The following is a 14,454-nucleotide window of genomic DNA, read 5'->3' as shown; positions in this document are numbered from 1 at the left end:
CCTCCTGCTTCAACTTTTCTAGAGTCCTGCTTAGATGCATATGCCACTATATCTGGTTTTACATATAGCAGGCACGTTCTCTATCACTGACGGATATCCTTAGATTCCCTAGATTCATGATTTGAAATTATTGGACCATTAAGATGACTCGGTGGGTAAAAACACTTCTGTGCAAGCCTGACAACCCGAGTTTGATTTCGGAAACCCATGGTGGAAGGAGAGAAGTGACTTCAGAAGATAGTCCGTAGATCTCCATAGTCACACCATGGTCTTTATCCATCTGTATTCTGACAAAATTCACCCGCATACACACACACAATTAAGGAAGTAATTTTCTCTAAGTTTTTTTGCGTTTCGTCCTTTCTTTTATGTCTGTAACTTGTGGTGACGTTATCATGCTATGTATTAGAAAGCTTACAGTTTAACAGATGATGGGGAAAGACTACTACTCCAAATGAGAGACAAAGGGCATCATATCGCACAGCGCAGCAGGCCAGCTCCTGCTCAGGTTGACATTCTCGGCTCCCAAGCCCCATGAGAGTGCTGAGGAGGTAGAAATGGAGGTGTGTAGCAGAAGTAGATTGGTTACAGCTCAGGCTTAATGCAGCAGATAGGCTCCTAACAAAACGTACCGGCTGTCCTAGAGGAGGGTGTTGACTTTATTATCCTAGTCAGCGGAAGAAACCTCAAAACAATAACAAATAAACAAAAATGCCTTCTGCAATGCAGTGGAAGCCATGCTATTTTCCAGAATTACTACTATACAAATATCCTGGGGAAGAGAGTGCAGCCAAAGTGCTAACACAAGGTCATAATAAGAGCTCTGATTTAGCCCTCAAAAATTGGCCACTTAGCTGTTTTTTTTTTTTTTTTAAAATGGGCTCTGCTCTTTCCAAGTTCTGTTGTATATGTAGTTTCCATTCTAGAAACATTTTCCCCCATCTCATTTACTTGCCTTATTATTCTTTTTTTTATTTATTTTGTTTTGTTTTGAGGTGTGTTCTGATTATGTGGTCCAGGTTGGCCTTGACTCCTAGTCCTCTGGTCTCTACCTACCTTTAGAGAGCTGGGATTATAAGAATGCGCTACAGCCTCAGACAAAAGTTGGAACGTGTTCAGTTTCCCTGATTGTTAGATTCCTCTACAGATTGCTGGGCATCTCATTAAAAGGACTCAGTGCCTCATAATTAGTGTAAAACTGATTGAGAGCTGTATTTTACAGTAGACACATTCCATTACATAAATGTCAGGGACTGCGATACATTACTTGACTCAAAACTCCAAGATTAAGTACTGTAACTAACACACTATATAATTTTATTTAAACTGGAAAAAATTCCTAACCAAATATATGCTGTACAAAGTTATCACAACTTGTGGTTTTATAGTCTTTTTGCAAAACTAGTTTTCTTGACAATTTCATACACGTATAAAATGTTGGTCATATTTGCTCTTCATTATACTCTTATTTTTTCTCCCATATCTACAGAACCCTCTGTTTTTCTCCACAAGTCTCCCCTCTTCTTTTTTTAAAAATTATTTTTGTTGAGCTCTACATTTTTCTTTGCTCCCCTCCCTACCCCTCCCCTCCCTTTCAACCCTCTCCCAAGGTCCCATGCACTCAATTTACTCAGAAGATCTTGCCTTTTTCTACTTCCCATGTAGATTAGATTTATGTATGTCTCTCTTAGGGTTAATCCTCATTGCTGTCTCGGTTCTCTGGGATTGTGATTTGTAGTCTGGTTCCCTTTGCTTTATGTTTAAAAACCACTTATGAGTGAGTACATGTGTTAATGTTCTTTCTGTATCTGGGTTACCTCACTCAAAATAATGTTTTCTAGCTCCATCCATTTTCCTGCAAAATTCAAGATGTCATTATTTTTTCTGCTGTGTAGTACTCTATTGTGTAAATGTAACACATTTTCCTCATCCAATCTTTGGTTGAGGGGCATTTAGTTTGTTTCTAGGTTCTGACTCTGACAAACAATGCTGTTATAAACATAGTTTAGCACATGTCTGGTGTGGGACCATGGTTTGTACTCTGTCAATTATATTTTAAATAAACACTGATTGGCCAGTAGCCAGGTAGGAAGTATGGATGTGACAATGAGACAGGAAGTAGAGGCAGGTCAAGGAGGATAGGAGAATTCTGGGAAGAAGGAAGCCCATTCCTCGCAGTTGTGACCCATCCACAGAATAAGTAAGATGTGACTGCCTTGCCGAAAAAGTTACCGAGCCAGCTAGATTAATGGGCTAATATAAGTTATAAGAGTTAATAAGAAGCCTGAGCTAATGGGCCAATCAGTTTATAACTAATGTAGACCCTTGTATGATTTCTTTGGGATTTAACAACTGTGAGAACTGGACAGGGCAGAAAACCACAGACAACACATGTCCTTATGGCACAATTGAGCATCCTTTGGATATATACCCAAAAGTGGGTCTTGAGGAAGGTTGTTTCCTAATTTTCTGAGAAATTGCCATACTGATATCCATAGGGGCTGTACCAGCTTGCACTCCCACCAGCAATGCAGAGTGTTCCCTTTACCCCACAACCTCTCCAACATAAGTTGTCATCAGTGTTTTTGATCTAGGCCATTCTTTACAGATGTAAGATGGCATCTCAGAGTTGTTTTGATTTGCATTTCTCTGATGACTAAGGATGTTGAACATTTTTTATGTGTCTTTCAGCCATTTTAGATTCTTCTGTTAAGAGTTCTCTGCTTAGGTCTGTGGTCTATTTTTTAAATTGGATTATTTGTTCTTTTGATGACCAATTTCTTGAGTTCTTTGTATATTTTGGAGATCAGACTTCTGTCTGATGTGGGGTTAGTGAAGATCTTTTCCCATTCTGTAGGCTGTCACAATCCTTGACTTCAAACTCTACTACAGGACTACAATACTGAAAACAGCCTGGTATTGACTGTTAAAAACAGACAGGAGGACCAGTGGAATTGAATGGAGGACCCAGATATTAATCCACACACCTGATTTTTGACAAAGAAGCAAAAAAAATTCAAATGTAAAAAAAGAAAGCATATATAACGAATGGTGCTAACATAACTGGATGTCAACATGTAGAAGAATGAAAATAAAATAGAAAATAGAAGAATAAAAATATCTATCACCATGCACAAAACTCAAGTTCAAATGGATCAAAGACCTCAACATAATGCCAGCCACACTGAAACTTATAGAAGAGAAAGTGGGAAGTACACTTGAACGCATTGGCACAGGAGACCACTTCCTAAATATAACTCCTCTCTTCTTTAATTCTCTCTGTGTGTGAGAGATAGGAGAGAGAGAGAGAGAGAGAGAGAGAGAGAGAGAGAGAGAGACAGAGAGACAGAGAGACAGAGAGACACAGAGAGAGATAGACAGAGGCAGAGAGAGAAATAGAGAGATCTACTGGATTTAATTGGGATATCCTGCATCAAAGTTCATTTTCTGAAACAAGGTCAACTTACCAGTAACTACAGCACGAAGGAAAGTTATTCTTTCTTCCCTAGCAACCATTAACCACCAGTAGCTTTTCAGGTAGGAGCATAACCTCATGTGCCTTCTGTTAACCCCAGCTATGAGGTCATGAATGTGATTTATGCACACTGTGTCCAGAAAAAAGCACTTTATAACCCCAATTCTTGTCCTTCATCTCTTACATTCCCTCCACCTCTTCTTCCATGATGTTCCCAGCACCATGGAGGGTGTGATACAAATGTCCCATTTAGAGCTGAGCACTGAACAGTTACTCTTTCCTTGCACTTTGGCAAGTAATGACTGTCTTCATTAAGCTTACTATTAATGCGATGAAACACCATGACCAAAAGTAACTTGGGGAGAGGGGTCCTTTTGGCTTATGCTTCTACATTACTGTTCATCATTGAAGGAAGTTGAGACAGGAACTGAAACAAGGCAGGAACCTGGCTGGAGACAGAAGCTGACACAGAGTGCAGATAGAAATCACTGCTTACAACTAAGCACTGGGCCAAGCTCCTGGAGTACAATCGAAGAGAGGGAGGAGTGATAATATGAACATGGTCAAGACCATGATAAGAAACCCCACAGAATCAGCTGACCTGAGCTAGTGGGAGCTCATTGATTCTGGACTAACAAATGGGGAATCTGCATAAGACCAAACTAGGTCCCCTGAACATAGGTGACAATGGAGTGGCTTGGGCAGTATGTGGGGCCACTGGCAGTGGTACTAGGGTCTAACTCTAGGGCATGAACTGACTTTGTGGAGCCCATTCATTATGGAGAGATACCTTGCTCAGCCTAGACATAGTGGGGGTGGGAGGCTTGGTCCTGCCTCAACAAGGTGATGGGAGAGACTTAGTTGACTTTTCAGGGGAGGCTTTACCTTCTCTGACAAGTGGTTGGGGAATGGGGTAGGGGAAGGTGCAGGGAGTAGAAGAAGAGAAGGGAGGGGGAACTGGGATTGATATGAAAAATAAATAATTAAAAATAAAAGTAAATATAAAGAAAAAAGAGAAATGCTGCTTACTAGCTTGCTCCTCATGACTTGCTCAATCTGCTTTCTTATAGAACCCATGACCACAAGCAGAGGGATGGCACCACCCACAATGGGTGGGCACTTCCCCATCAATCACTCATTAAGAAAATGCTCTAGAGCTAGATCTTTTGGGGGCATCTTATCAATCGATGGTCACTCCTTTCAGAGGACTCTAGCAGGTGACAAGTTGATATAAAACTAGCCAGGCCAATCACAATCCCACTGCAAAAACTAGCTTCTTAGACTGAGGCTGATGGACCCCTACTGTGTACGTATAAACATAAGCATTAAGACGGCAGATCGATACTGTTTTAGAGCTTGCTATAGATCCCGTCCTTTGAGTGATGTCACTCAGAAAGCCTTGGGATCTAAGCATGCTTACAATAAAGACAAATAAGCATGGCTCTCTAGAAGTCTGCCCCACAATTGAGACTATGGTCTCCTTTCCTACATGACTTTCTGTCTTCATACTTAATAAACTCATGAATTTTGCACTAAAAAAAGAAGGCAGGTTGATAATGGTCTATAATCAGTTATTCTAGATTTAAAAAGCATTTACTTTATCTGTAAATAATGACCTTGATTAATTTGTTCCTAATAATTCTTTTTTTAAAAGATTATCTATCTATCTATCTATCTATCTATCTATCTATCTATCTATCTATCTATCATATATGGTGTCTGCCTGCATGTTTTGCCTGTACCCCAGAAGAAGGCATCAGATTTCACTATAAATAGTTGTGAGCCACTATGTGGTTGCTGGGAATTGAACTCAGGACCTTGGGAAGAGCAGGTAGTGTCCTCAATCTCTGATTCATCTCTCCAGCCAACTAATAATTCCTCTTAAGTTGTTTATTTGTGTGTGTGCTTGTATGCAGGTATAGTGGCTAGAATCTTTAGTCTATAGCGATGTATTTTTATTCTTAATCAACAAAATGAATGGTCTTGATCTTTCCTAAGGATGTGCTTATTTTTCCTATCTATTTATTTTGTATTTTGTTTACCTATTCATCTATCTATCTTGTGGTTTTGAGATAGAGTCCTGTGTCACCCAGGTCCATCTCACATTTACTATGTAGAAAAAGCTACATAGTTCTTTTCCTTGAAGTTCTGATCCTCTATTTCTTTTTTTTCTTTTTTCTTTTAAACACTGCTTGGCCCATTAGTTTTAACCTCTTATTGGCTAGTTCTTACATATTGATCTAACCCATTTCTAATATTCTGTGTAGCACCACGAGCTGGCTTACCAGGAAAGATCCTAACCTGCGTCTGTCTGGAGTGGGAGAATCATGGCGACTCCTGATCCTTTATTTCACCTCTAAAAAATACTTTTGCATCCAGGTGTGGATCATAATTTTCTTTAAGAATGTGTATTGAAGTTGGTTATGGCAGGGGAACTTGTAATCCAGTTAGTCAGGAAGGGAAGGCAGCAGGATCACATATATTTTTGCCCCCATTTATTTTCATATAACTATTGAGGGAAAAAATCTTTACTGAGTCAATGTTACCTCATAGTTGTTGGAGAAATTTGATCTAAATGATGTTCACTTATGCTTTACATTTTAAAATTAATTAATTTAAAATTGTTTTGTGTCAGAGTGTGCGTGATGTGTGTGTGTGTGCGTGCCCATGTATGCATGCACTAAGACATTCATAAGGAGTTCAGAGGACACTGTGGAGTATATTTTCTCTTTCGACTCTTCAGTGGTCTGGGGATCAAACCTAGATCACCATGCTTGGCTGTTATCTGTCAAGCCATCTTCTCAACCTTAATTTAATCTTCTTCTTCTTCTTCTTCTTCTTCTTCTTCTTCTTCTTCTTCTTCTTCTTCTTCTTCTTCTTCTTCTTCTCCTCCTCCTCCTCCTCCTCCTCCTCCTCCTCCTCTTCCTCTTCCTCTTCCTCTTCTTCTTCTTCTCNCTTCTTCTTCTTCTTCTTCTTCTTCTTCTTCTTCTTCTTCTCCTCCTCCTCCTCCTCCTCCTCCTCCTCCTCCTCTTCCTCTTCCTCTTCCTCTTCTTCTTCTTCTCCTTCTCCTCCTCCTCCTCCTCCTCTTCCTCCGTCTCCTCCTTCTTCTCTTCTTCTTCCTCCTTCTCCTCCTCTTCTTCCTTTTCCTCCTCCTCCTTCTTTTTTTTTTTTTGAGACAGGGTTTTACTGTGTACCTCTGGCTGTCCTGAGACTCACTGTATAGTCCAAGCTGGCTTCAGACTCACAGAGATCCACCTGCCTCTGCCTCAAAAATGCTGTGATTGAAGGTGTGAACTACCAGCACCCAGCCTAATTAGTTATATTTATTGTTTTTTTTTTTTTGTATTTTTAAAGATTTCTTTATTTATTATGTGTGCAGTGTTCTACCTGCATGTCTGTCTGCAGGCCAGAAGAGAGCACCAGATCTCATTCTAGGTGGTTGTGAGCCACCATGTGGTGGCTGGGAACTGAACTCAGGACCTCTGGAAGAGCATCTACCCCCCCCCCCCAGTCATCTCTCCAGTCCTTTAATCTTTAAATTAGCTTGCAAAGTAGTGTATTTCCTTATGGGATTTTTATAGATACTTATTTTGTTAAACCCTGCCCTCATCTTTTCCTGTCCCTTCGTTCCCCACTCTCATCCCACTTATATCATCCAACCCCCAGTATTCTCTCTTCCATTAGTACAAGTGTTCGATTATGCTCCTATTTCTCTCCCTTAAGCCACTGACGATCATTGGATAATTGCTCTAATCTCTCTTCCTATGTATCTTACTAGCACATATTTCTAATAATCATGTGAGCATGGCTGACACACGGTGACACAGTCTTGCAGTGGTTTGAATGAAATACACTTAAATAGCCTCAGGTGTGTGAGCATTGTGACGTTAGTTGGTGGTACCGTTTATGGTATATCATGGAACCTGTAGGAGGTGGAGTCTTGCTGGAGAAAGTGCATCACTGGGCAGGACTTTGAGACTTTTTTTTTTTTCGGAAACTATTTTTTAATGAATTTTATGAAATTGCACACACACAATGTTATTTAATTTATTATTATATACATTTAAGGAACTTGTCCAAGCTCCATTAGGCAGAGAGGATGTAAGTCTAGGATTATTACCCTAGCAATCTGTTTGTTCATCTCTGCAACTAACCACTGGGCAGAACTATCCACCTAAAGGAGAAGTCATGCAGAGATGCTCTGTATTAGCTCTTTCCTGTTGCCGTAGTATAATGCCACATTTCCATCTATGTGCAGGAAGCAGAGGCAGCAAACCGGAAGGCTGAGCATAGAGAATCCCAAAGGTACTGCAGTGATAAACTTTTATGGCTTCACCCTACTTTCAGTTTGCTCTGTCTGCTTAGCACTTGGTATTGAAGATGTGATCGTTCAGCTTCCTGCTCTGGCCACCTGCTGCCACGTTTCCCGTGGAATCATCATGGATTCTCCATCTGGGTTGTAAGCTAAAATAAACTCCAGCTATCAGTTGCTTTCAGTAAAGGTTTTTTTTTTTTTTTTTTTTTTTTTTTTTTTTTTTTTTTTTTTTTTTTTTTTTTTTTTTTTTTTTTTTTTTTTTTTTTTTATCACAGCACCAAAAAGAGTCTAATAAAGATCTGCTTGTGTATCAGTCAGGCTTTGGTCTCTCTGAAATCTTGAAGACACATGCATAGGGCTTTTAAAGGAAGTGCTCATAAATGAAGCCAATGGTCTTGATATGTTAAGGAACAAAAGTAGATGTGGTTATTTTGTGTGTGGTCGTTTGTGGGTTTCCTTCTGCAATGCATTTAAATTTTTTTAGTACATTTATTTTTATATTAATGAACTAATGAATTAGTTAATTATGTGTGTGCCAGGGGTGACTCATGTGCCAGGATATAATATGGAAGTCAGGACAATTAGTTGAAGTCAGTTTTCTCCTTCCTCATGTGGGTCCTGGGGATCCAATTTAGCTCTTTAGGTGTGGTGGTGAGCACCTTTACCTGCTGAGCTATGGTGTATGCTTAAACTCATTAAAACAACAAGTTTTTGTTCATAGAATTTATTCAAAATTTGTGGTATTGAGAGCAATCACAGTATTCTTGACTTCTTTTCTATGTTTTACTCAACAAGTTTTCATTATAAAACTTATGCAGTCATGGACTGGTGAGATGGCTCTGTGGGTGAAGTCTGCTAAGATTGCCGACCTGAGTTTGTTCCCAAGAGTCACAGTAGGAGAGAGTCACACAGTAGGAGAGCGCCAACTCCCACAGTTGTTCTCTAGCCTGGTATGTGTCATGACATGTGGAGACACACTGCTCTCAAAGAAACATAATTTTAAAAGTTTATAAAAGGTTGCATTAAGCATATTTTATTTCTCCACATAGTTTCCATGCGAGAAACAAGTTTGCGTAGGACAAATACTCAGAAGTTGAATTGCTGAGTCACAAGGTTTGACTATTTTCAGTTTTTTGTGATGCTGAACAATTGCTGACCTAAAGCGTTTCCTTTTATCTAGCATTTAACCTGCATGGCGAAAGTGGTATGTCCTTATTTATTTATTTATTTATTTATTTATTTATTTACTGGTGACATTGTTCTCCGTTCTGCTCCGCTGGTGTTTTTTGCCTAGTCTTACGGAACTAACACACTCCAGTAATTACTATGGCTTTGTAATACATTTCTTTCATTGTTGGGGATTAAATGCAGGATCTTGTACATGCTGGGTAAGCACATCATTGCTGAGTTATATTCTCGGCTTGTAGTGACTGTTGATGTTGGTTGGAAACCATGCTTTCTGTCCTGCAGTGTTGCAGTATGTCAGTGCTTTGACAGTACAGCTGTTTTAGCTTTGCTCATTTCTTTCTGGTCTTAGGTTCTTGTAAAATCCTACAAGCTTGTAGAATGGTTATTAGGTACATTTGTATGTATATTTTATATTAACAGATTTATATATATCTGTATTTTGCTGTGTTCTTTATGAAGGTTGATTTCTGTAACATTCTTAATATTAATATAAGTATAATATGTATTGCAGGTAGCAAATACATTAACTCAGTAGTAGTTTTAGTCTGTCAGGAATGGGACAGCAATCTCATTAGAATATATGTTACCTTGCCCATTAAGTCAAAGCAAACTTATCATGTGGGTGCCTGGAACCCACTCCACCCTGTCTTTTAGTTTTTATCAAAGTTCCATGAAGGTGGTAACTTACAGAACTGGAAGTCACGTATAGACCTCTTTCCTCTTGCGGCCATCGCTGGATCGCAGCCGTCAAAATGAAGTTCAATCCCTTTGTGACTTCTGACCGGAGCAAGAACCGCAAACAGCATTTCAATGCACCTTCTCACATTTGGAGGAAAATCATGTCTTCCTTCCTTTCCAAAGAGCTAAGACAGAAGTACAATGTTCGCTCGATGCCCATTCGAAAGGATGACGAACTTCAGGTTGTCCGGGGACACTACAAAGGCCAGCAGATTGGCAAAGTGGTCCAAGTGTACAGGAAGAAATACGTCATTGACATTGAACGGGTGCAGCGGGAAAAGGCTGATGGCACAACTGTCCACGTGGGCACCCACCCCAGCAAGGTGGTGATCACCAGGCTAAAGCTGGACAAAGACCGAAAGAAGATCCTGGAAAGGAAAGCCAAGTCTCGACAAGTAGGAAAGGAGAAGGGAAAATACAAGGAAGAAACGATTGAGAAGATGCAGGAGTAGGGGCCTCTCATACAGTTTTCATTAAAGACTGCTTGAGGAAAAAAAAAAATTCCATGAAGGTACCTTCAGGCTCAAACTTGAGTTTTTATTTATTGATTGATTTTGGACTGGAACTCAATTCCAATGGCTATTCCCTGCTCTAGACTCAACACAGAGTACATCAGGGCAGCAGTGAGCAATGTTTGTGTAGTGTAAAGCGCTTAGTGTACATTTACACTGGTTAGTTTTATTGTTTGTCAGGAGCTGTACAGCCTAGTCTCAGATTGAAATATGACTACCTGTCCAACTGGTTTCCTCAGGCCTAGAAACTTGTGGAAATAGATTCTCACTTGGCAAGGACCAATAGCCCAGGGGACAGCATAGGATCTGGCAAATTTTGTGCAGTTTTCAGGTTCTTTTCTCTCTGGGTATATTGTTGATTCTTTGGGCAGGTTTTAGTTTTACTTTGTTGATCACATGTACACTAGCTGTAATTTCCCCTGGAAATTCTGTTCTTTCTCTAATATTTTCCCCTAAGTTTCAGCAGGGGGCTAATGCTTCTCAAGTCTCTTATCTGGAATTACTAACTCTAACTCTTAATCTTGGAATCAATAGAGATAGTTAGGTACATATGAGAAAATAACACTTGGAACATTAACCATGTCTCACAGTTCTGGAAAGGAGAGTAGGGCACACATACACAAAATAGGGAAAGGCCTCAGGGATACACATGGTGCCAACTGTTGAGAGTAAGTTCCCTGGATACCAAGCACATAGAATCAGTGATAGGATCTAGTAAGATCCAGTGGGAAAAACGCAATGTAAAATATGGGATGGAAAGGTCCATTTTAACATATACAGGAGATTATATTGATGGAAGAAGTATGGAATAGTGGGTTGTAAAAAGAGTGTCTTATCAGAGTCTGCCTTTTACAGAGCGATTGAGGCATGGGACCCTCGTGTAGAAAAAGGAACTGTATAAAAGCATTTCTTGCAGACATGAAAGAATTGTTTGGGTTTGAATATTATTGTCCTTAAAGCATTGCAACCATGTCTATTAGTTTTTAACTTTGTAAAGGCAAGCAGCTGCCAGCTGACATAAGTGCTGCTAGAGCTGGATGGTGGTGGCGCACGCCTTTAATCCCAGCACTCAGGAGGCAGAGGCAGGTGGATCTCTGTGAGATTGAGGCCAGCCTGGTCTACAAGAGCTAGTTCCAGGACAGGCTCCAAAAACACAAAATAAGAGAGAGAAACCCTGTCTCGAAAAACAAAAAAGAAAAAAAATAAACAACAAACAAACAAAGAAAGTGCTGCAAGATCAGGATGTGTCTGGCTTGATATTTAGTGAAGCCTGCAAAAATACTGAGCTCTATATCTAGAATAAGATTTTGTAGGGAGCAAGAAAGTGTGTTCTGGGATGCATAAAGGGAAATAATTGGGGCTTCTATAATGATTAAAATGTTTTTCTTAAAATATGATGTATTTCTTAAAAGTAAAACATAAGAGCCAATAATATAGTTGTTCATGTAATCCGAATAAGAAAAATTCTGTTCAAGTATAAATAAAGATGACTTGGGCTATTTGGGGCAACTTGAGTGCAATCCACCTGATGGCCAGATTTCTTCCTTGTACCAATGCCCCTTCCCTGTCTCAGGACCTGAACCTGAGCTGAGCAATTGTCACTTTGATATGTCCTTGAGTCACTTAGGAAAAGGAAGCATTAACTGAGTAATTGACCAAATCAGACCAGCTTATGACTGTATTGTTATAGGTTGTCTTGGCTGATGACTGATTTGGAAGGGCATCTCACTGTAGGCGGGGCCTAAACCTAGGCAGGTGGGCTTAGGCTATGTAAAAAAGTTAACTGAAAATATCCCAGAGTATGAGTTAGTTAAGCAGTCTTCCTTTACAGTTTCTGCTCCAGTTCCTGCCTTAGCTTCAATGACAGCCTGTCACTTGGAAGCACAATGTTAAAAAGAAAGCCCTTTCTTTCCAAATTGCTTTTGGTTAGGGTACTTATGGCAGCAAAAGAAAGAAAAATAGGATGGTGACACATGTATGTTGCCTAAAGAACGAATCAAAATTAGTGCATTGATAATAGGACCCTATCTCCGAGGCAGTGGCTCAGTGATTAAACAGCTTACTCTGCATTTCAAAGACCCAGCTCTCTTGTAAAAAGTTGAGCAAGGTGCCTTTAATTCTACTGCAGGGAATGTAGAGACAGGCATATCCACAGAGCTCTCCAGCCAATCTTTGTTATCTACACACCAATTGAGAGACCTCACCTCAACAACATAGGTGGAAAGTCGTGTAGGCACCCTCTGACATGTTTTATAGGTGGGCACTGTGGCCTATATTTGCTTTGATTTTTACTTTACTATTTGTTTGGAGAACAAGCAGCTCTGGTCTGATCACATTGTTCTAGTTTTAAGGATTATTATTATTATTTAACAATGAAAGACCTTTAATTAAAATTGAATGAAGCAAATATAATAATGGAATATTTCTTTTGGCTCTAACACTGTCTTTTGGAAATTACAAATTTTTGTATTTCTAAGCAAAAATACGTGAGAAGAGCTTACCGAGAATGAGGCAGAATCCTAGAGGTGGAAGAGCAGCTTTCTCCTAGAATAGCAAGGACATGTTATGAACACAGTAGAGATCAGACAGAACGCTACCATCGTGAATTCCTGAGCCACAGCCTGAGGTTTCCAGAGCTATCCCTGGAGCCCTTATTTAATGGGCTTGTAGAGAAAGCTCCCTTTGCTCGAGGAGACAACTTTTGTGTGTGTGTGTGTGTGTGTGTGTGTGTGTGTGTGAAGGGATGTAAGAATCATTTCAAACGAGTACCACCCCTTTTTGTTTGTCTTTTGGGATGGAGTCTTTCTACAAAGCTCTGGATGTTCTGAAACTCACTCTGTAGATCAGTATGGCCTTGAACTCAAGAAGACATCTGCCTGCCTCTGCTTCCTGAGTGCTGGGATTAAAGACACGTGGCACCACGTAGCCTTAAGAGTGAGTACCAGAAAAGCTAGGACTACACAGAGAAACCCTGTCTTGAAAAAAAAAAAAATCCCAAATAAAATCAAGAGTCCTACAAACACTTTCTGGAAGGACTCAGTGACATAGCAGTAAATCCCAAATAAAATAAAGAGTACTACAAATACTTTCGGAAGAACACAGTGGCATAGCAGGAAATCCCCTTAGAAATATGGGGAAGTGGAGAAAGATAGATAATTTTCTCTAGCTCCATTTTCATGTCCCAGGAATGTCAAGACACTTTGTCTAAAGTCATCCCATGTTCACTAGCTCCATGCCTATTGCAACAGAATATATTTTGGGTTTCTGGACGAATTAAACTGAAAAATTAGAAGAAAAACAATAAAAAGACATCCCCTCTACCAAGATCCATTCTTAGACAAGTAATCTTAATTATATTAATAACTCAATAACAATTAACTTAATAATTGCTTTAATTTAGTAAGCAGTTTAAATGTGCCTCATCCATAAATTTTACAAAGTATATAGACACTATAATTTATAAAGTTGAATTTTATTGAAGAGGCTGATTAGGGTAATTTGTTTTCTAGTAAAACATTTCAATAGAACACATTTTACAATGTAAGCCGAGGGCCATCTACAACCAATGCTTTGTTCCTTTAAAACATTTCCTTCCAAGTTCATTGATGTGTGGAACAAACTGTTTTGGGGGAAAAATAGAAAACTCATAGCAGTAAGGTAGCTTATGCTCTAATTTTACTTAGCACTTCAGAATTTATACACATAGCAGAATTTATACACATCACGTTTTATTAAATTGTTTTTGCTGATTCTATTAGTACACATTCAGTCTTCAGAAGGCTGTGATTCTTTCACCAATTTTGTTTGTTAGGATTACTTAATCTTCATGCAGAAGGTAGCATCAAGCCCCTCCCCCTCACTGAATGACTGTTTCAGAGTCACATGACTGGAAGTGAAGGGTTTAGGGATAAAGCTAAGCACACTTTCTGTCTCCTGGCATTATCACACTGTATTATTTTTGGTAAAGATTCTGGAATGTCTGCACATTTATTCAGTGGAGAAGGTCATCTTTTTGAAACATTTCTGGCACGTTCTTCACTTCTTTTGGGTCGTAAAAGTTCAAGAGCCATCTACTGATTCAGAACTAAAAAGGGAAATACCAGTTCAAGAACTTAACAGATTTTCAAGAAATGCAGATTTCTCTGTGTGAAGAAGAAAACTGCTGTATATATAACACAAACAATCAATATTTTCACTTTACTCTAGTAAGTGAAATGAAGACTTGG

The 14,454-nt window shown here is 39.4% G+C and overlaps 1 protein-coding gene across 1 annotated transcript; it reads left to right on the top strand.

The window, feature by feature from the left end:
* Window positions 1-9,662: 9,662 nt before the first annotated feature.
* Window positions 9,663-10,168, top strand: LOC126505782 (60S ribosomal protein L26-like). The gene has a single exon (XM_050149033.1). The coding sequence runs from the start codon at window positions 9,731-9,733 to the stop codon at window positions 10,166-10,168; it is 438 nt and encodes a 145-aa protein (XP_050004990.1). The 5' UTR covers window positions 9,663-9,730.
* Window positions 10,169-14,454: the final 4,286 nt, after the last annotated feature.

This window comes from Alexandromys fortis, unplaced genomic scaffold, assembly GCF_014885135.2.
Source record: "Alexandromys fortis isolate MF-2015 unplaced genomic scaffold, M_Fortis_MF-2015_v1.1 scaffold_4, whole genome shotgun sequence".
Lineage (NCBI taxonomy): Eukaryota > Metazoa > Chordata > Mammalia > Rodentia > Cricetidae > Alexandromys > Alexandromys fortis.
This window is presented reverse-complemented; position numbering and strand designations above follow the sequence as displayed.

Coding starts and splice junctions, on each gene's coding strand:
- LOC126505782 (XM_050149033.1), top strand. CDS start 9,731: ATGAAGTTCAATCCCTTTGTGACTTCTGACCGGAGCAAGAACCGCAAA.